At 43.5% G+C, this 25,368-nt stretch overlaps 1 protein-coding gene across 1 annotated transcript in view; it reads left to right on the top strand.

Moving 5' to 3' along the window:
* The window catches only part of PLPPR1 (phospholipid phosphatase related 1), a 151,647-nt gene that overhangs the window by 105,858 nt on the left and 20,421 nt on the right, over window positions 1-25,368 (top strand). The window contains exons 3-4 of the mRNA XM_060237139.1: window positions 13,913-14,101; window positions 21,707-21,839. Of these exons, the coding sequence (XP_060093122.1) occupies window positions 13,913-14,101; window positions 21,707-21,839 (322 nt within the window). The remainder of the gene's footprint in view (window positions 1-13,912; window positions 14,102-21,706; window positions 21,840-25,368) is intronic.

Here is a 25,368-nt window from a genome sequence, read left to right as displayed (position 1 = left end):
TTTCTTACATAAGATTTAAAACTCCCTCTTGCAGTGTAGGTTCAGCCTAGGAACCAGCCAGGTTAACACCCTTTCTTGGTAGTCAACCAGTTGGACATTGGCAGTGTGTTCACCACAGTTAATACTAGTTCCAGAAAGTGACTAGATGTGACCTTGAGTAAGGGATTGTAGCCAAGATCAGCTGCATGGCCTTGGTGGCAATTGCCTTGACCAATTTCTCAATAATATCCTGGGCAAAGTGCAACGTTTGTCCTCTCTGTTTAACTAGAATGTATATCCCAAGAGTTTGGGGTCAAAGAGCTGGACCAGGGTGGGAGTCAGATGTTGCAGTCAGAATGCTGGTGATGAGCTAATTCTATCTGTTTTAAATAACTGAATAAAAGAATGGCAGACTTTTTGCCTGTGATTCATTGACTTCTGATGAAGTCACTGATTTTATTTTATTTGTCTTTGTTCTACTTCAGTGTTGGTTATCCTTGCATTTTTAATGGAACCATATTAAAGACAGATGTAATTGCATCCTGAAAATAGAATGCAGTTTTTGCTAGTCCCTAGCTAATTTATGAATTCAATTACAATGGAGTAGAATAATCTGTCCAATAGATTGGATAAATGATTATGCTTTTATTATCCTGCCAATATGACTCATTTTGATAGTGCACCAGTTAATGATGGGCATGCAGGGAGGTTGTCCTCAGTGGTTTATACATAGCTATAAATAATAATCAGTATAAAAGTTAGGAAAATCCATTAAATGTGTAGCATTTCACGACATGTATATACCTAACGTCATCTTTGGCAAAATTCTTGAATAAAGAGTATTCTTATTGGACTCCTGGCCTATTCAAGATACCTCCTGTCCCTTCTCCCTCTGAAACCCAACTCCTGGGGTTTTTCCCATTGGTTGTTGGCTATTAAATTGCCTTAGGTTCACCTAAACACCCTCCTATATGATGGACCTCTGCCTTTTTGAGAAGCTGAATAGGGAACAGAATTTGAATTTCACAGTTTACTAGTTGTAGGAGAAAAACAAGAAAGACAGTTGGGTTGACAAACATAAGATGTGTGTCTGGAAAACTGAGTGACTACAGTATAGAAAAACATAATTATATGAAGAAAAGAACTAAAAGCATAAAACAGCTGTTTTGAAAATATCATTATTAAGGCTGTCTTTGCCTGAGCAGACAGTAAAGTTGAAAAACTAATTTTTTTAAAAAATGGTTTGCATATATAGGCAGTGAGGTGAAAGTAAACCCTCCATCATGGGATATGACAAATATATATTCCAAAGTAGCTGGTTATTAGATAAAAAGGAGGTTGAAATCAGACGTGTGTGTGTAAATATACCCAGCAGTGAAAGAAAAAATGCGAAATCCCCTTTTGTGGTAGGTGATGATATCACTAAAGAGTTTTTATAAGATGAAAAGAAACAAAGCAAATAGCACTCAAGAACTCATACTGTCTCTGTTTCTTCCTCTCCTGGTCAAACAGAAATAAATGCTTCTACTAAGACCTTGGTGGTAAACACCTTTTTGTTGTAGTAGTTCATTTTTAGTGGTGACTGACTTAACTTCTATCATATCTGCAGTCAGTGTTCAACTATATTTTGGTCATAAGCAAAAGAGCAACCAAACTGACCAAGATTATGAGGGAAAGCTAAGGAGTCTAGCACTTTTAGAGGAATAGTGATCAAGTGGAAACTTGTTAGAGCTTTATGAAATTATGCATGAGGCGGAGAAAATTTATTGAGACCACTTTTTCCTCTTTCTCCCATAATACTAGAAGGTATAGGCTGTCCCCTGTGCAAGCACCGAGTTGTTACCGACTCAAGATGTGATGTCACATCCCAAAGTTTTCTTGGCAGACTTTTTACGGGGTGGTTTGCCATTGCCTTCCCCAGTCATCTACACTTTACCCCCAGCAAGCTGGGTACTCATTTTACTGACCTCGGAAGGATGGAAGTCTGAATCAACCTGGAGCCAGCTACCTGAACCCAGCTTCCACTGGGATTGAACTCAGGTCATGAGCAGAGCTTGGACTGCAGTACTGTAGCTTACCACTCTGTGCCACGGGGCTCCTGCAATACTCAAACTCTGGAATAATCAGTGAAGTAGATGGGCAGTGGACGTAGGATGAACAAAATGAACTGTAACTTAATCCAAAGAGCATTTGAATTGTAGAATCCTTTGCCATTGGATGTGGTGATGGTTACCAGTTTAGTTGACTTTAAAGGATTGGACAAGTTCATGAAGGGGAGTGGACAAGTTCATGAAGCATAGATCCATCAATGGCTTTTAGCCAAGATGACTAAATGGAACCTCCATGTTCAGAAGTAGTAATCCTATGAATACTAGTGCTAGAGGCAACAACAAGGGGAGGCCTTGGCTTCTGTGACCTATTTGTAGGCCTTTGGGCTATTCACTGTGTGACACAGGATGTTGATGGACTGTTGGCCTGATTCAGCATAGCCGCTTGTACATTCTTAGGATCTTGGGAATCCTCAGGTCATATTCCAAGGTCATGTTCCAAAACACAATCTTTTTCTAGTGACCACACTGAGATGAGAATTGGTTCATTGAATCAAGCAATACACTAGCCTTTCCCGGATTGTACCACATCAGGCTGCAGTGGAAAGACGGGTAGGCTGCATCTTAGACTTCCTAAGAACATTCATGCTGTCTGACCTAAGACAGGAAATGGACCAAATTCTTGGGAATATTTTAATCTTGAACTGAAGTTTTTTATGTGTGGCTGCCCAGAAACATGCAGCTATACCAAGACCTTGCTCACCAGTTTCACTATGGGATCTTTGATCTGTAGTTTATGCAAACTGTTTGATTCTACCCTCTCCATACAGGAACTGTTTTGAACTCTCTCATGCACACAGAATTCATTTCAGAGATCTCAAGGTGTCTTATCTTGACTGTCCCTAAGATAGTGTCAACATCAGAGCAAGCAACATTGGGCAGGTTCTAACGTCCAGGAATTGCTTCTTTCCCCAAACCAAAGCACCGATCCTGGCTTCCCCCACCCCTCATTAGATCTATAGGGTTGCTAACTCCAGTTTAAGAAATTTGGAAAGTGATGGCAGCTGCTTTCTTGCTTGGGCAAGTGAGGATATCTGCTTCTTTGACCTCCCTGTCTGCATTATGGCCATACCTGGGGATGAGGCAAGCTGAGCAGTCACTGAAACCAGGAACCTGCCCTATGCACACTGGATAGGCAAAGCCATTTTTGAGACTTTCTGTGAAGAGGTTTAAGATATTGAGAGGGTAGTTCCTTAGCAAGAACTGTCCACTGCTCTCCATTCAACCTTCTTGAACTGCTGCCGGGAAATCTTGGGAAGATATATGGCTTTACTAAAGCAGATGCTTGTGACGGTTAGGATCCTGTGAAGAATGAATTTCCTCAGCAATTCTAAGCAAAGTGAAAATGGTCATTATGTTAAAATGCCTTTAGAGCTCCAGACAGATTTAATAGTTTTTATGGCCCATTTGTGCAATGAAATGTCATCAGTCAGCACACCATGGATCTCGAGGATGCAGTCAGGAAATAAAATTTAAAAAATTGTTTGGGAAAAGGGCAGTGCTTTAACTTTTGTGCTCTGATGTTAAACCTTCTTCCAGAGATTCTGCTGTGCAAAACTAGAAGAAAAAGAAGAGGCTAATAATATGGAAAGCTCATCTAGGTTTGCTGGTGACAAAATGAAATGGTTAATGAATTACTCAACTGTGAATCCCACAGACAAATTAAATAATTGGTAATTGTTACTAGAAGATTCTGGTCATCAATATGCATCCTCCCCATAAGTCCTAATTTCTTGGTCACACTCACCAAGCGGAGTGCTAAGCTATGCAAATTGAGCAGGCTGGACACTACCTAGGACAGGGGTGGCCAAACTTGCTGAATCTAAGGATCAACATAGAATAAACATACAATGTTTGAGAGCAGCAAGACGTGAATATTAGATGTTTGAGAGCAGCAAGAAGTGAATGTCAGATGTAAGAAGGAAGGAAGGAAGGAAGGAAGGAAGGAAGGAAGGAAGGAAGGAAGGAAGGAAGGAAGGAAGGCAAGCAACTTTAAATGCATTCTCCAAGCTGGCTTGCCTTGGAAAGAGAGAAATGGCTTCTCCAAACTGGCTGGTGGGGTGGTGGGGGCTTCAAGAGCTACACAATATGTATGAAAGAGCCACATGTGGCTCTCGAGCTGCAATTTGGCCACCTCTGAGCTAGGAGTTGGCTCAGTGCTCAAAGACTCCCATTAGTTTCTATGAGACTGACTTATTACCTTTTCAAGAAGCAATTGAGCCACTTGATACAGTCGTTTTGGTGTTTGGGACAAACCATCCAGTGTTTGGGACAAACCATGTATATTATATGTACAGGGCCAGTTCCAGGTTTGTTTGGGAGGCCTCCCCTCCACTGCCCACCACCAAGCCCTTTCTTGTGCTCTCCTTCCTTCCCCCCCACCCTCATACCTTGCACCTGCCTGTGTCCTTCCAGTGCCTGCTTATGAGAACTTCCACAACGCATGCTCACAGCTGCTTGCACCGTCTTCAACGGTTTTTCTGATGGCACTGGGCAGTGCATGTAGATAGCCACCTAGGTCAGGGCCGGCCCTGCCACTAGGCAAACTAGGTAAGTGCCTAGGGTGCCGGCCTTCTGGGGACACCAAATTCAATGCCACCCCATGTGACTCGGTGACGTTATCAGTGTGGGGGGGGGGCAGAAGTTAGCCTTGCCTAGGATGCCGGGCATCTAGGGCCAGTCTAGGTGGTAAGTGAATGAGCAGAAAATGAGACCTACTAGGAGCCCAAAGTCCCAGCAGCTGCCCCACCTCAGGATGTGCTGATGCCAACCCTTTATAGCTATGAACTCAGTTTTTTCAAAATAGTATCAATACATATTGGTAGCTGCTTTATATGAGCTGTCCTGAGTGACTTTGTCTTTGAGAGGTTGCAGAAGAATAAAATAATGATCCCCAGATGCACAGATTCAGTGACTACAATAGCTTTAAATGAGGTTTTCAGGCGCTCCAGTGTGTTATGATAAAAAGTGTAGCAGCTAAAACGGGTTGCTATGACAGGGCTTATTAATAAGAATGTATGTTTTTGAGGAGGCAAAGGAAATATCTCAGGGAGGGGGTGGAATTCCACAGGAGCATGCTTCAAACTTTAAAAACCAGCACCAGTGCACTGTAAGCTGTTAAAGTTAATTGTGAGTGAAAATGAAACAATAAAACAATGTAGGGCACAAGAGACCGCAGTATCATGGAAAGGGCTACGGGAGAACTAACAAGAAAGGGGTTACTGAGAATTTATTCCATACATCAGCAATGGGGCAAAGGGAAATAATACGAAATGCCTGTGCTGATAATTAAAACATGTAGCTTGTGTCCATGTAGTCTATTGAAAGGGTCGGAATTGTTCCCTGTGGTTCCTCTCTCTTGCTGTCCCCAGCCTGCTTATCGTTGAGGTCCTCTCTGCTTGGGGCTTACACAGCAAGACTCTAAATGCACAATTTGTGATGTCCACACTTAACAAGATATTGGTCACATAATTGCCTCTGACAGGAAGGTGTGGTGAGGGCGTGGGGATTGCAGGAGTGCTTCTGACCTCCTCTATGCATACGCACTGCACACTATGGTAGGCAGGTAAGTTCTGCTGATGAGAGAAAAGGATATTAACTGTTAATTCCTCTTTGGTGGGTCTTGTTGCCTCACTGTCTCCTGAAAATCTCAGGATTACGCCATACAGGTCTCCATTGCATAGTGGCCAGCTAATATTCACAAATAGTTGAAGAGAGTCAATTCTGTGTGTAGTGATTTTAAGAGAACAGGGTGACCAATTTTGGTTTGGAGGCAATGCAGCTAATGGTGCAACACCCATTGACTTCAGGAACACACACACAAATTAGACCCTTGGTCCATCGAAGTCAGTTTTGTCTACTCACACTGGTAGTGAGTAGCTCTCTAAGATCTCAGGCAGAGGTCTTTCACAGCACCTTCTGTCAGATCTTTTAATTGGAGATGGTGGAGATTGAACCTGGGACCTTCTGCATGCCAAGCAGATGCTCTAGCACTGAACCACAATCATTGCCTTTAGGGAGCTTAGAAAAGTGTTGCTCTGTTCAGTAGCATCCTCTTGTATTGCTTCCGGAGGCCTTTGTGCAATGGTCCTGCTTCTGTTCTCCTCCCTACTCAAATAAGCAATAACCAACTTGTTTTTTTCAGAACTCCATACTTGGGGATTATTATTATTTATCATATGGCAGTGTGTAGTATAACGAGGAGATCCTAAGATTGTCTGGCAGACAGAAGTTCCAGCACTTTTGTTTATGCACCACTAGGTGGCAAGCTAGACTTGGGTTTTTTTGCAAGAGATGATTGAGAGGTGGTTTGTCAGTACTTGCCTCTGAGTCACAGCCCTGGTGTTCCTTGCAGGTTGTCCTTCCAAGTACTTGACAGGGTCAACCCTCCTTCAATTCCAAGATCTGAATAAAGCCCTGTGTGGGCCGATTCTGGCCTGTGGGGTGAACATTTGACACCCCTGTTCCAAACTCACTTCAATAAAATCAGAAGGGTGTAACTCAGCTTTTAACTTTTACCGTATAAAAGTTAAACTGAGTATGTTTGCCAGGTAGCAAGCCAATACAGTTTTAACTGCTGGTGTAGTTTTAACTTGCAGCAATTGAGATCTGATTTTTCACTTTTAAGACAATGCCACTGAAAAAGAGCAACATATTGATGTAGATTTTAGAATGGCAAGAATAGTTTCTGACTCCTACTGATGTTGTTCTTTGCACATTCTTTCCATGTCAGTGTTGGATTTCGATTGGATAGAACTTGAATGCCCCCTGCTGATAAGCTTCCCACAGCTTGCTTTGCAGAAGGTGGATCATAAATAAAATTCACAGGACTCAATTATTTTAATAGCTTGTTGCTCCAAAACCAGCATTTAACTAGTTGCTGGACAGAGCCTTAGCCTCAAAAAAAGTTCACAGTATTTTCAATCAGCCCATTTTCTACAGGAAGTGTTTCCTTCATTTCCCACCTTAAGAGAGTTGCCAGGTGACAACTCAGAGCTTTTATCTTTAATTGAACCAACAGTTTGGGTTTATGTGCATTGGACTGTGTGTGCACACAGTGCATTCTAATGTCACTCCTGTGCTTTAATGGCTGGAAGTGTCAGAGGTGGGACAGGCGTGTCTAATGTGCCATGTGAAATGAGGTGACCCTGCTCTTCCACTTGTGTGTAGGATAAGGTTGAGATTCTGCGGCTGGGGCCTGCACAACAGAGCTCAGTTCCCTTTAAGGAAATGGTAGCCTCTTCTCCCCAGACTCTGCCGTCCTCTGCTTCTACCCACAGATCTCCAGGAACTTCCCAAGCCAGAGCTGGCAACCCTAGTGTTGGGGGAAAGCAGAGGGGAGAATTGTCTGAACTAGGCCAATAATTCTTTATGATATATAAGCTGTCTGAGGACTGTTGAGGAAAAATGAGCGTTTCCAGTTCTTTTCCCTGGGCATTTGCCGACAAACACAAAGATTAATCCTCCCAATGCATCAGAAAGCGGTACAGATTCAGGAAACCTGCTAGAAGTTGCTCTGGTATTTTGATGGAGATACCTGGGTAACAGAAATCCTGCTTCTGCCATGATGATGATGATGAAGAAGAAGATATTGGATTTCTCTCCCGCCCTCCACTCCGAAGAGTCTCAGAGCGGCTCACAATCTCCTTTACCTTCCTCCCCCACAACAGACACCCTGTGAGGTGGGTGGGGCTGAGAGGGCTCTCACAGCAGCTGCCCTTTCAAGGACAACCTCTGCCAGGGCTATGGCTGACCCAAGGCCATGCCAGCAGGTGCAAGTGGAGGAGTGGGGAATCAAACCCGGTTCTCCCAGATAAAAGTCCGCACACTTAACCACTACACCAAACTGGTGTATTCATAATCTGCTTCGTTGATGCACAAAGTGGCTAACAGATGCACATTGCACGACATGCACCATTAAAAACATAACTGTCGTGAAACAACAAGACAACTAAAATTAATCTCACAACCTACCCTGCTCAGCAAAGGTTTGAAGCCTCCCTCCTGCCGAAGGATTACAACTTCAGTGGCTCAGCGGCATGGAGACATAAGAGAGACAGAAAAACAAAAACTTGTCCCATGGTGGCATCTGCCACTGAAACATTATTTTAATCTTCCCAGCCAACTGGGGCTATGATCCATACACGGCAAATAATGCACTTTCAACCCACTCTCAGTGCACTTTCAAACTAGATTTTACTGTGTGAACTGGCAAAATCCAGTTGGAAAGTGCACTGAAAATGGATTGAAAGTGCATTATTTAATGTGTGTGATTGCAGGATCTCCAGTGGTCAGCGAGAAGTCCTCCTGACCTGGCCCCACCCACTTTCTGCTTGACAGGCACCCGGAAAAACATTGGCGGGCACCATGTTTGGGGTTTGGGACCTCTGCTAGGTGTACCCTCTGGCAAGGTTGGCATCATGAAAATAACCCTGTGCCAGCCTCTACTGGAGCTTATGTCTAGATTCTCTTTCATGGCTGTGACTAGATGTGCAAGGGTGGATCTGCGGCTGCTACCACTTTTATAGGTCAGTTCTTTTTACTGTTGTTTCTACTGTGCTTTTAAGGTAGAACCTTGTGCAGAAAGGGCAGAAGTTGCTGAATGGATAATAGGTGGTGGACAGGATTTTGCTAGGAAAGAACATTCAAGAAGCACAGAAAATCCTCGATATTAAATTATCACAGCACTCCATTCATCTAGCCATGCAAGCTTTTGCGGTGTTTACTTCCTTTTCTTCAGAAAACCCCCTTCTTTGCTTGCATTTCTGTGCTTTCCATCTGTGAGCTGCCGTACTTTTGGCCTCTAGTTTCAGATGTCGCATTTAACCTTCCCTTTTCAAAAGGAGAAGGCATCATCCGGAGAGCTTGGGGTCGCTATGCAGAACAATAAAGCTAGCCACCATGAAAGGATTAAATGGAATTCCAGCCCTTGTTTGGGAAATTAAATGATCTTTGGAGGGGGGAGGGGGGGATGCATACCGCAAATACAATGACATTCTTCTAGCCGCATTGTCAGCTAGTGGAAAATCTGACAAAGCTTTTGTGCCCCCTGCTGCTTAAGCTTTAGTAGATCTGCTTTGGGTTTAGCTAACAGTCTGCACTTAAACACTGTTTTCAAATGACAAGGAGGGGAAAGAAGTCTGTAATGTGGCTTCAGCACTGTGGTTTTTAGGATGTGTTTTAAAGAAAATTCTGTATGCACCTTGGAGTAATAGGCTTGCAGGTTAGGAGTAGCCTAAAATTAGCATACACAGTAAGATTATAACACTTTATGGGCTAAAATAAATGTTGGCGGTTCTTAGATGGATTTATGTGACACTGTGGTGGAAACCACTATCAAGTCATAGTCTTCTTATGGCAACTCTTCAGGGGGTTTCAAGTATGGTTGCTGGGCCCTCTCACCATAGTGGTGGTCACGTGGACATCACATGCAACACTCTGGTTTTGGAGCAAAACTCTATGGGTTTTTGGCCTTCAAAACCACAAAGCAAAAACCAAAGTGTTGCTGCATAACATCCCTCTTTAGGGGGTGGGGTCTCCCCACTGGACAGCAGCAGATCAAAGCCCCCAAAAGCGGGGGAACCCTTTCTGAGACCTGGAGACTGGCAGCCCTAGTTTCAAGGCAAGAGACATTCAGAGGTGGTTTGCCATCCATTTCCTGGCCTCTGCATAGCAGCCCTGGTCTTCCATGGGGGTCTCTCATCCAAGTACTAACCAAGATTATTCCTGTTTAGCTTTTGAGATCTGATTAACCGGAGCCATTCAAGTCAGGATGGTGCAACATGATCTGGTGGGTAGTTTCCTGGAGAATGTAAATAGCTGTTATCTAAAGCAAACCTAGGCATGCAAAAAAGATAAGTTTGTGAATGACCACCAAGGGGGGGGGGAATACACACAAGAATACCATGATGAGGAAGGAGCATACATCAGAAGACATGGAATATAGAAAGCATATGAGAGTAAGGCTTAGCGTGAACAATACATTGACCACATTTCTGATTATTGATGTGGTCTGGCATGAGGACTTGCTAGCATTTGAAAGGAGCCTGTAACCAGAGCATTTGAAGGAGCTCCATAGACTTGCAAATAGCTAGTTTCAGATAGTTCGTAATATCTGAACTCAAGTGATTGGCAGACACTGAAAGCCTTGTCCCCTATGAGCATAATGAAAATGTTTAAAACAACTTAGAGAAAAAAGGTGGTGTCAAATCATCAAAGCTTTCTCAAGTTGGATTCCTGAGGTAATGAGCTGCTTGCGGACCAAATGCAGGTGGAAATATTTTCAAATGTGTAATGAAGAAGATATTGGATTTATATCCCACCCTCCACTCCGAAGAGTCTCAGAGTGGCTCACAATCTCCTTTACCTTCCTCCCCCACAACTGACACCCTGTGAGATGAGTGGGACTGAGAGGGCTCTCACAGCAGCTGCCCTTTCAAGGACAACCTCTGCCAGAGCTATGGCTAACCCAAGGCCATTCCAGCAGGTGCAAGTGGAGGAGTGAGGAATCAAACCCCGTTCTCCCAGATAAGAGTCCGCACACTTAATGAGATGGGTCTGCTCAAGCCCATGAAAGGTTATAGTATCCTGGAAAAAGAGATATGGGTCAAGAGAGAGCGGAAGTTCCCAACAGTTTATTCACCAGTCACTCCATGCAGTTTCTCAAAGGCCCCAATTTCTATAGTAGCTATTTCTGATCTCTTTGCTAGCTAGAATTCCCGCTGGAAGCTTTTTCTCAGTTTTCCATGTTGATTATTCACATATTGCTGGTAGGGTAAAGAATCAAAGCTGAGTAACTGTTGCTCATAATGAAAAAAATGGACATTTGTTTGTTTTAATGGGACCAAACAAATGTATTGTGATGTTTTGCATTAAGGTGGGAATGATCAGGACTTTTGTGTGTGTGTGTTCTCATTTTCTTCCACTTGAGGGCAGTGGGATCCTTTCTACTTCTCTTTTACTATTTATAATGTCTCTTAAACTATTTCTAAAGTCTAGTTGTTGCATTAATTTTAATATGACAAGGGAGATGGCGCCATCTTAACACATGGGACTGTTTTATGCAGATTAGTTTCAGATTCCAGAAATGTATATTGCTAGCAGAAAGCCAGTTTGGTATAGCGATTGAGGTATCAGAGCAAGCTGGTTCAAATGCCAACTCAGCCATGAAATTCACTGGGTAACCTTTGGTCAGTCACTGTCTCCTTGTATAACCTGCCTCACTTGGTTAAGGGAGAGGATTATCATGTAATCTGCCCTATGTTCCTAGAGGCAAGAGTGGGACAAAGTTCAGAGTAAAAAGAAATCAGCATTATTGTAATATATCAAAAAGAAAATGGATTAATTCCAAGCTCTACCAAAATTTATCTGAGCAAAACAAAGAGGTTACTCTGGTCCCTAATATAAGACTGTTGTTTCCGATCAACACTTGGAATTAGACTGTCAGCTGGATCACCTAGGAAGGAGGGATATCTGATTTTATTACTGACAATGGAATTCTAAACAGAGTTACACAATTCTAAATCCTTTGCAGTCATCATGCCTAGAAGGGTGTAACTTGGTTTGGGTTTGCACTGCTACATATCCCAGTCAGACAGCTGTACCCCCTTCTGGTTTAATCACAGGGTGAGGATTTCAATTTTTCCTGGTCTTGGGAAGGACAAGGAGCAGATTAATTTGTGGCTCTTGAAATTATCAGAGTCAGGATTTGTAAACAACTTTGCTGATGTGAAGTTTATTCAGGAGAATACATTCCTTCTGCTCACCTGAATGTGTATTGCAGCCTTCAAAAGCAGAAAGCAACAAAGGAAAACAGGGGTGTTTGATTCTGGGTTTCTGTGAAATATACCCAGTGTAAAGATCATTGTGAAATGACCACATTGTGAGGGGATGACATATTATTGCAAAATATGAATTGATAACCCATGAAAGAAAGAATTGTATACTTCAGCAAATCAGATTTTTGGAATAATCACATAAGAGAGAGTGTATTTTTCCACATACCTAAAACCTCCTAAGCAGATGTGGTTTTTTGCTGTTCTCTCACAGCTGAATTAGGGTGACCGCATGGGGTGCTCAAGGCAAGAGATGGTCAGAGGTGGTTTGCCATGGCCTCCCTCTGTCTTGGGACCCAGGTATTCCTTGGTATTCTCCCATTCAAATACTAACCAACCTGACCCTGCTTAGCTTCTGAGATCTGATGAGATTCAGCTAGTCTTGGCTATCAAGGTCATGGCAAGCAGAATTATACCTTTCTAAATGCACTAAAGTCCATGGGCTTTAGATGGGTATAACTCTGCCTAGGACAGTGCTACAAGCGGGCACCGCACACTGACATTGGCCACAACATTGACATTGGCTACTGACTCACCTATACCTTCCTTCCACAAAATGGTGGCAATGCAGCAGCAGGGAATAGGTGAATGGGCCCAAATCATCTTTGCCACTGAAAGGTTCCAACCAAGTGGCCTCCACCAAGGCACCAGTAGAGTTGCTGAGCCTTGGCTACATTTGCTCCTTGCTGCCAGTGGCCCTCTGGGAAACTTCCCTATAAGTCATATAGCTGTTCCACCCCTTTCTTGAGCTCTCCAGCTTGTTCATCTGAGGCTTAGCAACTGTCCCCCTTGCTCATCCTCATGGAGTCAGGTTCTGATAGGTGGTCCAGCAGTTTCAACCCAGCAGGACTCCCAGTTTCAAGCTGTTTTTCCCCACAAGCCTGTCTGCCTGGGGAGTTGGCAATGGGAACATGCAATGCTGTAAGTGTGTCTACCACCTTTGCAGACTTTTGCAAGCTGGGAGAGATGGTTCCGTAGCATTAGAGTGGGGTAGACATGAGGTTGCACAAAGGAAAAAAATACCTGCAAGGCTGGCTAAGCTGCTCTTAGGTTCTTTTCTTGTTGTTTGTGGTGACACTTAAGACACTAGAGTTCAATTCACACAAGGAAGAAGCAAGAGAGAAGTGAGGATTTGGGGGCTGAAACAAGTGGGGTGAAAAATGATTCCCTCATTCACAGTGTCACTGGATAAATCCTGCTGCCTTCCCAATACCAAGATACCTTGTTCCCATGTACAAACAAAATCATATGAAGATTCCCAGAATGCTGCTGAAAGAAGAAAAGCCCCAGAGCATTCCAGGTCATCACCTCTGAGTGGTCTCTTGTAGGGACACCACATCCCCTGTTATAGGGGCACCTGTTACAGCGGCACTAAGAAATGAGAGTTCGAATCCTTCCTGTAACACACCATGTGTGTGGCTGCTGCTGGGTAGGAAAACAATAGTGGTGGATGTTTTAGGGTTGCAGTCTGTCTGCCCTCTCTGAGAAATCCCCATTGTGGTTATGTTTGTGTGCATCGCCGAGTCAATCTTCCTTAGATTTATGTTGGGTGCTCTATTTGTCTTTCTCTTCCACACACTGCTGTCTCTTTGGGAAATAAAAACTCCAGTCTACTCTGTTGTTGGGGGTTTTTTTGTTCTTAAAAAAAAAACCCTATTAAAGTCCCCCCCTCCCAAAAGCCATCCCATTCCATCCACATTAATCCTTGCTGCCGGTGACAACCGCATGCCTTTGATAAAGTGGAGACTGGAACTCCTCTCCCTTTTGCTTTGGACCCAATGTGATCAGAGACTTTCAGTAGGGGGAGGGAGTGGGGGGTTGCCCAGAGGTTTATGTAACAGATGTTAGTGAGCGGAGACACTAAGTGCTGCCTAACATCGGGATTGCTCTCAGGGTGGTGGGGATAATGGAAGGTGCCCGTTGCGGAGTGGCTGGCAGGCACAACTGCTGAATGGCTTCTAATGTTTCTGTGCAACCATGCTGTATTTTCAGCTCGTCATTATGGCTGGGACCGTACTGCTTGCCTACTACTTTGAGTGCACAGACACGTTCCAGGTGCATGTCCAGGGTTTCTTTTGCCAGGATGGAGATCTGATGAAACCTTACCCAGGAACGGAGGATGAAAGCTTCATTTCCCCATTGGTCCTCTACTGTGTGCTGGCTGCAACTCCGACAGCAATTGTAAGTAAACCAAAACACGCATCTTGATTCAGAATTTCGATCTGCGAGCAGGGAGAGATGGGATCTCCTTTCTCCCTTCTTTGCAAGTTGATGGGGGGGGGGGGGGGGGGTTGGTTGGTTTGAAGCTGAAGCTGGCAAACTAAGAAGAAAGGCTGTGCTGGTCGTTAGTTGGCCCGCTAACTACCTGCACAATAAGACAAAGTGTGATGTTCTGCATCGTCCTTACAAGACACATCTTAGCAATGAACATCTCCTTGTGGCAGATAGTTGCAGATTTATGCATAATGACAATTACCTACACCATATCAGTTATCTACACTGTATTGGTCACATAACTTTGGCTTTCATATCTACGTGAACAGTGAGTTCGCAGGAGATTTTAAAACAGATTGACATAAAGCAGACTGCATTAATAAGAATTTCTCATGCCTGAACTGTGTTTATGAGCATAAAAGTTGAGACTATTGAGGAGGGGGTGTTTCTTGCACACAACTGATTTCAGCTTTACCTTTTCCTGAGGTATGCTTCACATAAAACACCAAAAGCCTCCCTTGGCTTCAGAAAAGCTACTCTCTAGGCGCTAAAGTGCTCTTACTACTCGGTCGCTGTGAACAGTGGCTCTTTTGTACTCCAGAACAAACAGAATCTTGCCTGTAGCTTAATTAAAAATCTGCTTTAAATTAGCTACCGCCAGCAGATTTGTCTAGTTTTTTGTTTTTCTTCCCATCAGGGCATGCTTTATTTTTTTTATGTTTGGTCTCATTCTCCATCTAATACCCCTGTGCACAGTTCAGTCACTCAGTGTTTTATTTCGTAAAGTTAATCATATCTCCCCCTCTGGTGGTAGAGGTGGTTTGATTATATCAGCACCTTTTCAAATCAATCTCGCCTTTGCTTTTCATTCATTTCAAAACTGGTCTTACAGAGCTGATGGAGGAAACAAGGATGGTGCTTAAAAAAACAACAACCCACCACCCAAATAATCAGCTGTTCAATTTATGGAGTAGAGAGATTTTCCATGGAAGTACATTTAGTACAAGGTGTGCTAATGTACAATTCCCTGTCCAGGGCTGATTTCAGGAGAAACTAGTCATATCAGTTTGCAACAGAAAGCCACTATGAAAGGTGCCAGTTGGACCATCACAAACCCAACTCTCCCGGTACCAAAATCATTTTTGAATGGATTTTTCTTTTTCCTTCAAAACAAAATAGAACAATGAAAGAAAGTGTAATGCAATATGCATTCATGCTTTGTTTAAAAAGAAATTAAGACCCCACAAAAATACTGTGGGGTGTGTGGCGGTTAAGACAGCATTCAAACAATTGAGAGTCAAAACTCTGACTGCTGAAGGAAACTGGATGTGGAGAACTCACAAGGAACCCCATTTCAGATAGGTCTATACTTCAACACACTTAAAACTTTAAAACTCCCTCCTAAGGGAAATCCATCTGTCTCTCTCAATTTGTGTCTTCCACCAGCAGACGAAGACCTTTTTATCATTTGGCATACTTCCAGTCAGGACTTTTTTTGAGCAGGAATGCACAGGAATGCAGTGTCAGGGGGTGTGGCTTAAAATGCAAATGAGTTCATGGTGTGTGTGAAACAATGGTGGTGTGAGGGGGTGTGGCCTAATAGGCAAGTGAGTTCCTGCTGGGCTTTTTCTACCAAAAAAGTCCTGCTTCCAGTAATGGCTATTGGCCTCCTCCCTGATTCTGGTATTGCAAGTTTATGTGTTTTTATTGAATTATTTTATGTTAAATGTTTTAAAGTATTGTTTTCATGTTTGCCACTTTGGAGACTGTGATTGGGTAGAAAGGTGGTATAAAAATGTTTAAAATAAATGAATAAACAAACAAAATCTCTATGGAGAGAGACTCTTTTAGCTGGACTTCTGGGTCCTCCTCACACTGCTAAGGTTTGAAGGCTTTGAAACATTGCTTTTCAACTTGTCCCAGTTTACATGTCCCAGTATAGTTCTTCAAGATGACACTTTTCAAATCCGACGTTCCCCTGTGCCACCACGTTTTCATCATGTCTTCCACATCCAGTCTCTGCATGGGTCTGCTCAATGCTTGCGAATGTTTTGTGACAGCCAAAGTTTCTCTTTATCATCAGGCTGCAGATGGGATTAATACTCAAAAAATTGCAGGCTTGTTTTGTGATAATTTGATTGGTTCTTACGTAGAACTTTTTGGGGGGTTTCCCCCCCCATGAGCCAGTGCAGCTTCCTACAGCATCTCCAGCTATACTTGGAATTTGTGCCGCAACTGCATGTAGGTTTGCTCACTGCGCTTGAACTATCAGGACTAATCATTGTCAACTCAGCGGGGAGAAATGGAAAGTGCATTAAAACTGGGGCTGTTGGGAAGCACCAATCTCACTTATGTCAGCTGGCTTCAAACTGGCTTTCTCCTCCTTCCCTCCCCCATAATTCCGAGGCAGATTGTTCATGCTTAGGTGGAATGGGGTCAGCAGACATCATCTCCTGTCCGATTAACCCATAAACCCCGATAAGCAGGGTTTTGCAGGCTTTTTCCCAGCACATTGCCTATGACTTTGTATTCAAATCAAAGACTAATGGTTTGCCTAAGAGGATTGATTACTGTGCATTCAGTCTGCCCTTATTGTATCGCAGAAGTGATACTACAGCAGGGATACTTGTTCTTCCCATTGAGCGGCCAAGGCAGGGTATATTAGGATTTCCTATTTAAATCTCACAGCTAACCTGAAGGAGAGTGAGATCTGTCACCTGGCTCACTACTGAACCAAATCCAGCTCTTTAAATATGAAAATGAAATGTTTAAGTTAAACTGTGCTGGACAAAAAGCAGGGGGATGGCTAAAATAACCAGTATATGAAGAACAGATCCTGAATGCAGTGGCACCTATAAGACCAACAGATGTTTATTCAAGGTATGACCTTTTGTGTGCAGGCACACTTCTTCAGACACATAGAAATAGAATATATATATATAATCAATAACAAGCTAAGGTTATAGGTCGCAATACATTTGAATTTAATTAGAGGGGGAGAAGTGGAGCAATAAATATGTCAAACTGGGAGACTAATGTGTGAAAGTATCTTTCCTAAGAGTAAGTGAGACTCTGCTGTTACACACTACTTGTCTCCTGTCTTGCATGGAGTTACCTGAAGTGGGGCACTGTGTTATGTCAGAGGAACATAATCCAATATTCGTTGCAAATGTAACTCAAAGGAAAAGATGCTATAAGCCAACTCCATGCATGAAAGGAGATGAATTGGACTTTTGAATGCTAGAGACTGAGACAGTCCTTGGATATAATTTGTTTGTTCATTTAAGTTACATATTCTGTACTTACAATGACTCAGTGTTGATTATTGTTGGTACAAACCTTTGCACTGTAGTTTCCTTGTTTGTATTGGTCACCCACCTGGAGGCTGGCAGTGCTAGCTAGGTCAGTATTATATACATTATTTAATAAATAATTTCCCCCTGCATAGTGGTTCTTTCCTGGAAACAGTGCCTTCTAGAAGGAAGTTCTCTGCATGTTTGAGTGAGAGGTTGCTTGTCAACAGGACAAGAGATGATAGGGGTGTCAGATCCCCCAGAATTACAGTGGACCTTCAGACAATAGAGAAAATGGATGCTTTGGAGAGTGGCACTGTACCCACTAAGGTCCCTTGTCCTCCCCAGGCTCCGTCCCCAAATCTCTGTCCATGGATCTGGCAACCCTCCCCACCTTCCCTACAGGTGGCAGGGAGATACCTAAGAGAAAGTGGGGGCTGCTTTACTCTAAAAGAGGGAAGAAGGAGCAGAGGTGTTTTCCTGGGGGGCTGAGGGCTTTCTTTTTTTTAAGGAAAATGGAGCTCCTTGAGAAGAATGCCTGTTGAGCACTGAGAAGGGCAGTAGGCAGAAGACTGGCTGCTTTCTGGCATGTGGGGACTTCTCTTGCTGTTGTGAGAAAAAGCGGCTTCTCAAAACAAAAAGATACTTCGACAAACATCCAAATGTTCATGGAGTTTTTGAGTTATAGCCTAGAGCCAAAAAAAACAACCATCTTCCTTTACCCTGAGTTCCAAACAACACAGTCTGTTTTATTATTAACAGTTTTGTTCAAAACTCTCAGTTTTACATCCCTTTTTCTCCTCCCTCTTCCCCCTCACTTTTTGGTAGAAGAGGTGTTTAAGCCACAGTTCAAATTTGCATAGAGGCAACCATGATGCTGTAATGTGACCACTGGTCTGACTCTTTTAAGTATGAAAGGGTTAGAGACATTACAAATGGCAACTTGAGGCTAAGTAACTTGTGTGGCACCACCTAGGAGTATTGGCTGAGGTCAGCTATGAACCAGGGACTTTGTGACTCCTGTCTCATACCTTTAGCCACATCCTCGTGGCCCCATCACTCTTCTGGTATATTCAGAATTATTGTCAAATCAACACTTGAATTATTGTCAAATCAACACTTCTGCTAAACCACTGGTACACATGGAGAGAGACAAACCATTAAATCCTTAAATAAAACTATCAATACAATGATATACTGTTAATTCATAAAATAATTTGGCAGGGGCTTCTGATCCCATGCTATTACTGTAAGGTTATACTTTCAACATGGCTCAGCATTAACTTCTAAACTGATAAACTCAGAAATGCATCAGCTCTTTAGGACACAGATAAATAATTAACAGGGGTCATACGGGTTCTTTTAGCAGAGGCTAACGTTTAATGTTGGCATGATGTCATCTGGACTTGTCAAATCATGGGGCATGCTATAGGAGAGAGTCTTCCTTCAGGCAGCATCTGTATCAATCTCCCCTTCAATTTATCACAGACATTGTCTGAAACTTGAATCTCCTTATTCTGATTTTATATTATAAGTCTTTAAAGGATACTTTCTCAGACACAAGTTTTCAGCAAAGACAAAGAAAGATGGGGAGGGAATTTCAATGCAGGACTCGTTGACTCCCCATTGAATGTTTTGATTCATATCGGTTGTGTCAATTTTTTTACTATGCTAGTTCAACTTTGCATCATTTTGATCTGATTGTTTTTGCTCTAATCAGCTGTGTGTGATCTAATAGCATGTAATCAACAGTTCCCCATTTGAGTCCCTGCTTTAAGCACCCAGTTTGTGCTCTCACATTTCTCAAAAGAAAAAAAAATCAGGCATGCACAGGTATGAGAAGGGGCATGGTCTAAGTGTTCTTCCCCACCCCATTTTCTAATTTGAAAGGGGCCTGAGTATCCTATTTCATTATCCAGGCCTTCAGATACGTCCAGCTTGGTTCTGAACTAGTGCTTTGAAGGCATGGTCAAGTAGCTAAGGTAGAACAAACTAAAGCTGAATCCAGACAAGACAGAGGTAATGCTGGTTGGGAAGATGGGTATTCTAGAAGAACTGCATCCACTTGTCCTAGTTATAATGGAGTTGGCTTTTCCAGAGCATGGTTAAGAGCTTGGAAGTGCTCATGAATCTTGCCTGGCTGTTTAAAAAGCAGTGTTTAAAATGCCTTTTATCAACTGCATCTGATTTGTCAGCTTTCTTATTACTAGACTCAGCCAATTAGGCCTTGATGATCCATGCGTCTGTAACCTCATAATTAGATTACTGCAACATGCTTTGTATGGGGCTACTCTTGAAGACAACCTGGAAACTACAACTTGTCCAGAATGTGGCAGCTTAATTATTGTCAGGAGCTAGTCACTGGGAACATATGTTGCCCATTTTGAAACAACTAGAGTGGCTGCTAGTCTGCTTTCGAGTTCAATTTAAGGTGCTGGTTATTACCTTGAAAACCCATCACAGCCTTGGACCCACATATCTGAAGGTCCATCTTCTTCCAGACATCCCTATATGCCAGCTACAGTCATCATGAAACTATTTTTTGGCTATCCTGCCACTTAGGGTGGCCTGTCTGCCACCGATCCGAGCCTGGGCCTTTGCCAACGCTAATGAAACCCCTTCCCAAACCCCTCTGTCCCAAGGGTCAACCCTCAAATGTGGATTGGGCTCCCTGAGGAGGTGAAGGGATCCCCTTCTTGGAGATCATCAGGAGGAGTTGTAAGACCTGACTGTTTGCCAGGGTTTTTAAGGGGGATTGAATAGTAGGCATTTGGGGGGGGGGGGTGTATTTGGGGCTTCCTATTTCATCTTTGGTTTTAACAAGGGATGTTTTAACTATTATTGTATATGCCACTGTTAACTAAGAGGAAAGGTGGGATATAAATGTTCTAATAAATAAATAATAAACTACAAAGTTCATAAAAACAGTCAGGGTTTATGATCAATAGGATTACTTCAATCTCCTTTTTTTGTACTTTATCCTACCCTAGGCCTGAGGAGAAGTGAATACTGATAAATCTCTGCTTGGCTGTTTTAGTCATTCTTCCCTCAGCCCTCCATAGCTGGTCTTTGAGAAAATGCTGTGAAGTCCGTTTCTGTCTGGGCAGTCCCATTCAGTGGGAGATAATTCATTCTAGCTCTGTCTGTCTGTCTATCATCTGTCATCTATCTATCTTATCCATTCTCAGTTGTGGTGCTGAGCCTTGAAAATGGGTTGGTTGCCTGAAAAGGAGAGTGCCTGTAATTTGCAATTCGTCTTTAACCTTTCTTTTCACGGTTTCTAGCTGATGGGTTCACAAGGAGCTTCATCCTCTTCTTTTGCATGTCTGCTCTCTTCAGCTGCCAAGCAATCCTCCTCCTTTTGATTAATTTAGTTCATTCCACTCATGTTCTCAGACATTAAATATGTAGCTACACAAACTCTCACTTAAATGCTGAATCCAGGCTTAGAATCTCATGGCACACCAGCCTACACAGCAAGCCACCATAAGGGTATCAAAGTGAAAGGAGCATTCCACAAGGAGATGACAGCAAGGAAACCCAGGAGAATCAGGAAGTTGCCATCTACAGAGTCAGGTCATTGGTCCATCTACCTCAGTATTGTCTATTGCCATTGACAGCGGGTCACCAGGGTCTCAGGCAAATCTTGTGATTGTTTTTATATGATGCTAGAGTTGGATTTGGGTAGTGTGGGGGGAATTTTTGCATAATGGTCCTTCATTTGGACATATTTAGGTCTGTTAAGAAGGAAATACTTGGCATCATTTTGGGGGCCCTGGCTACCCCAGAGGCCAACAGAGCTAGGCAACTGAGGTGATTTGCCTATGATATGATGACTGGGTTGGGTGTGGAGGGGGGTACAGAGGAAATCTTTGTCTAAGGGCCCATTCTGCTCTCAGATAAGGTTGTCAGCTCTGGGTTGGGACATTCCTGGAAATGTTGAGGTGGAGCCTTGTGAGGGAGGTGTTTGGGAAGGGGGCACAGTAGTGTATAATGCCATAGAGCCCACCCTCCAAAGAAGTCATTTTCTCTAGGGGAATTGATCTCTTTAGTAAGGAGATCAGTTGTAATTTTAGGTGATTTCCAAGCTCCATCTGAAGGTTGGCAACTCTCCAGTTTTTTATGAAGACAAGTATGGGAATTTGCATTTGCTGAAGGTAAAAAGTCTTTTCTTAGCTGCTCACAGTGGATTCCAGCAGCAAAACGAAATTTTGGCTACCGCATCTTTGACAGCTCTCAGATTCTCAAGTTCCCTTCCCCCCTCTGCTCCCTTCTGCAGATTTTTATTGGAGAGATATCCATGTATTTCATCAAGTCCACCAGAGAAAGCCTGATTGTCCAGGAGAAAACTATTTTGACAGGAGAATGCTGTTACCTGAATCCATTACTTCGGCGAATTATTCGATTTATAGGTAAGCCATGAGAAACGCAGAACACATAACAAAACCTGAAAGAACCAACCCTTGCAGCAGGAGTCAGGTTCCCTCTCTCTTGGGAGGGAAGATCCATGTACAAGGAAAACCAAGGGTTGTTTTTAAGGCAGTGATTAAAAGTGTAACAAATCCCACTCCATGAAGTTGGTTTGTAATTAGGATGTTTGTAATAATAGTCATATTCATACATTTATGTAGCACCATCAATGTGCTATGCAGAACACAAGAATTCAGATTTCTGTTTACATTCTAAAGTTTGACTCCAGGACAAACAAGTGGAAACAAGTGGAAACTTCTGAGTCAGAGTCAGGAAACACAGGATCTAAACATAGTGAATGAATGTCTGAGGGAGTGGCATGTGCTAAGGAGCAAACTAGCCAAGATGCTTGGAGATCCAGGAATAGGTCTCCCAAGCAAAAGCAAGAGCTGGGGTTGCCAGGTCGCCGTTGGTGTGACAGTGTTGCATCACTTCTTGGGGAAACCCAGAAGTGATGGCATACTCCTGTAGGAACTTGTGGCCATTCCACCATACTGATGGTTCCCCCTCCATGTCTCCCCTCCAGCTCCTGCCAGTTTCCAGCCAGGCTGACAACTCTGTACATATACATTTGTAGAGTCTCCTAGCAGAAGAAAATATTCATGAACAATGGTATACTCCCCCCCCCCACTGAAAACAGCAGCTTGGGGAGGGGAGCAAGATGAGCAAAAAAAATGGAGGAGAGCAGAACTGACCCTTTCACCCTATGCCACCATAAGGATGCATTTAGTATTTTTTAACAAACTCGTAGGAGATCTGATCAAAACATCTTTCACAGACATGTTTGGTTTGCCTGTTTCCATTCACCAGAGACTTTATAAAGTTAATTGGTATGAAACCAGCTTTTAAAAACATAACAAAACCCTTCTGCTTTCTTTTGCCTTTGGAGAATTCCCTTTGCAGAATCTATTTTTGGTCTGCAGCATTCAGTTAATTGAAGTGTGTGGTGTAATAACCACTGCTGGAAAACACCCGACAATTCTGTAGAATGGGAAGAAACAGGGGTCGGGGAGGAATCACTACAGAGTTCCCCCTGCAATGTGACTGTTTCCTGTCTCTAGGATGCGCAACACAACAGGTTGGCCATGACTGGATGCAAAAAATTGACACCTCCATCTAGCACTTTAAAATCCACAGAGTGAAGGGGTACAGCTTAGTGGAGCAAATGTTTTTCCATTCCACCTCAGAGCTTTTTATTTATGTGTTTAGCACATATTTATCCTATTCTTCTGCAGAGGACAGCATATATTGTTCCCCCTTCCAAGCTATCCTCACAACAACTCTGTGAAGTTGTAAGAGAGTGACTGGCCCAAGGTTACCCAGTGAGTTTCATGGGAAAGTAGGGATTGAAATCTGGGTCTCCCAATCATGACCTAGTACTCCATTGGCTCTTTTGATGGTCTTAAATGGGTTTTAGATGCTTCCACAAAGGTGGGGGAAATAGCTGAAAACCAAGAGCATTTGGCACTCCCCTGAGGATTCCAAATAGATACAGAGATAAGGATTTACATTGTACTGGCTAGCCTCAGAGCAGTGGATTTGTCATCATCCACTAATCTTCACCATGGAGGGTGAGACTCCACCTACCAGGAAAGGGGCACCATCCTTTTCTTCTAAGAGGGGGGCTGATGGAGGGTGGGCAGGGATCACTGGACATGCTTCCTATAAGAAGCCTTGGCTCTGCACAGGAGGCTTCTTCTCATGTTTGGTTTCCCCCAGAATCCTAATATTTTCTTCCGGTTCTGATGTGTAGGTAAAGGTGATACTAGGACACTCAGCTATAATGAATGGTCCAAAGTTCTTCTGACAGCAGGGCCAATTCCCCACTAGCCTTGCTGCGGTCTCATGCTCCTTTTTCCCCGCGGTGCTTCTGCCCGATTTTGCACACGCTGCTGCGAAGCTGCAATTTGCCACACCCTCTTTCCCAAGTTCTCTCCATGGCTTCAAAATCCAATTGTCAGAGAAACCTACATCTGTGGAGAGAACTTGGGAAAGAGGCAGGGCAAGTCACAGCTTCGCAGCGACGTATGCAAAAGTGGACAGAAGCACCACGGGGAAAAGGAGCGTGAGACCACAGCAAGGCTAGTGGGGAATCAGCCCAGGTTTTTGTTTGCTGTGTTCATATTACATTTATGAAACGTAGAGTTTAGAAAATTTTCATCTAGCCATTCTGTGGTATCACAGTGAAGTACATGCCTATGCTCAGCTGCTAAACTTGAGTTACCAACCAAGAACTCTTGTAATCGGGAAAAAAGGGCACATAGGCTCTGCTTTGAGTGGCTGGATGACTGAAAACAATTCTGAGTCCCGTGAATGCAGGCATCTTGATTGTTGTGGTTGGAACAAAGCAAAGGATGGTAAGGGTACCGCTTCTACACTTGTATTCTTTTACCATGCTACTGATTTCTGTACAAGAAATAAGCCACCCAGCACAATAACAATAGTATTTATAGCACATGTCAAGAACATTAGAGCAATAATCCTTACACAAAGCCTGTAAGGTAGCCCCATTAGCAAGGGTAGCAGAGGATCTGAGGAACATTCTCTTCTAGCAGCCTGCAGTGAAGGGCTGCTGGGGACAATTGGTAGGCTCATGCTCAATGACCAGTCCCTCCATCATAGAGGGTGCTAACTTTCTGTTATCCTAGAATCTATGCAACTCATTTCCAAGTATACAAGGTAGTGATTATTTGTATGTTTATTTAAATACTTCTATCCCATTTTTCTCTTGTGGCTTAAGGCAGCTGACATTTCCAAGTCAATGAACCAACTCTCCCCAAGAAAATGCCCTCACAAATAAAACTGACTTTAAGGGCTTCCTGAAGCCTTTTAAAAATGGTGGTCTCCTCACTTAACCAAGAAGCCTGTTCCACAGGCTGGGAAAGACAGGTTGCTTACCTGTAACTGTAGATCTTCGAGTGGTCATCTGTGCATTCACACTTGTGGGATGTACTGCGCCTGCGCTGGTCCCCAGTCGGTATCTGTAAGAAAGCCCGGGAAAGATTTCCGCGGACGGCGCCACTGGGCATGCGCCAGCGCCCCACTGCGCAGGCCCAACGGCGCCACCGCGGCAATCCCACCAGTTCCTTCTTGACCGCTGAAAGCCCCTAAGGAAGGGAGACCGTCAGCAGTGGGGAAGGAGGGTGGGTAGTGTGAATGCACAGATGACCACTCGAAGATCTACAGTTACAGGTAAGCAACCTGTCTATCTTCTTCGTGGTCTCTGTGCATCACACTTGTGGGAGATTAGCAAGCAAGTCATACCTGGAGGTGGGAAGACGGTCAACCGGAGATGACAGATTGTAGCACCGCAGTCCCCAACCGGGTCCTCTGCTGAGCATGCACGTCCAACGCGTAGTGCTTCATGAAAGCATGCGGGGACGACCAGGTAGCAGCTTTGCAGACATCAGCCAGAGGCACGCCCTTCAGGAACGCCACCGATGTCGCCATCGCTCGTGTGGAGTGGCCACG

The sequence above is a fragment of the Heteronotia binoei genome, chromosome 4 (genome assembly GCF_032191835.1).
Source record: "Heteronotia binoei isolate CCM8104 ecotype False Entrance Well chromosome 4, APGP_CSIRO_Hbin_v1, whole genome shotgun sequence".
In the NCBI taxonomy this organism is placed as follows: domain Eukaryota; kingdom Metazoa; phylum Chordata; class Lepidosauria; order Squamata; family Gekkonidae; genus Heteronotia; species Heteronotia binoei.
Note: the sequence above shows the minus strand (reverse complement) of the source record. Positions and strands in the feature narration are given on the sequence as shown.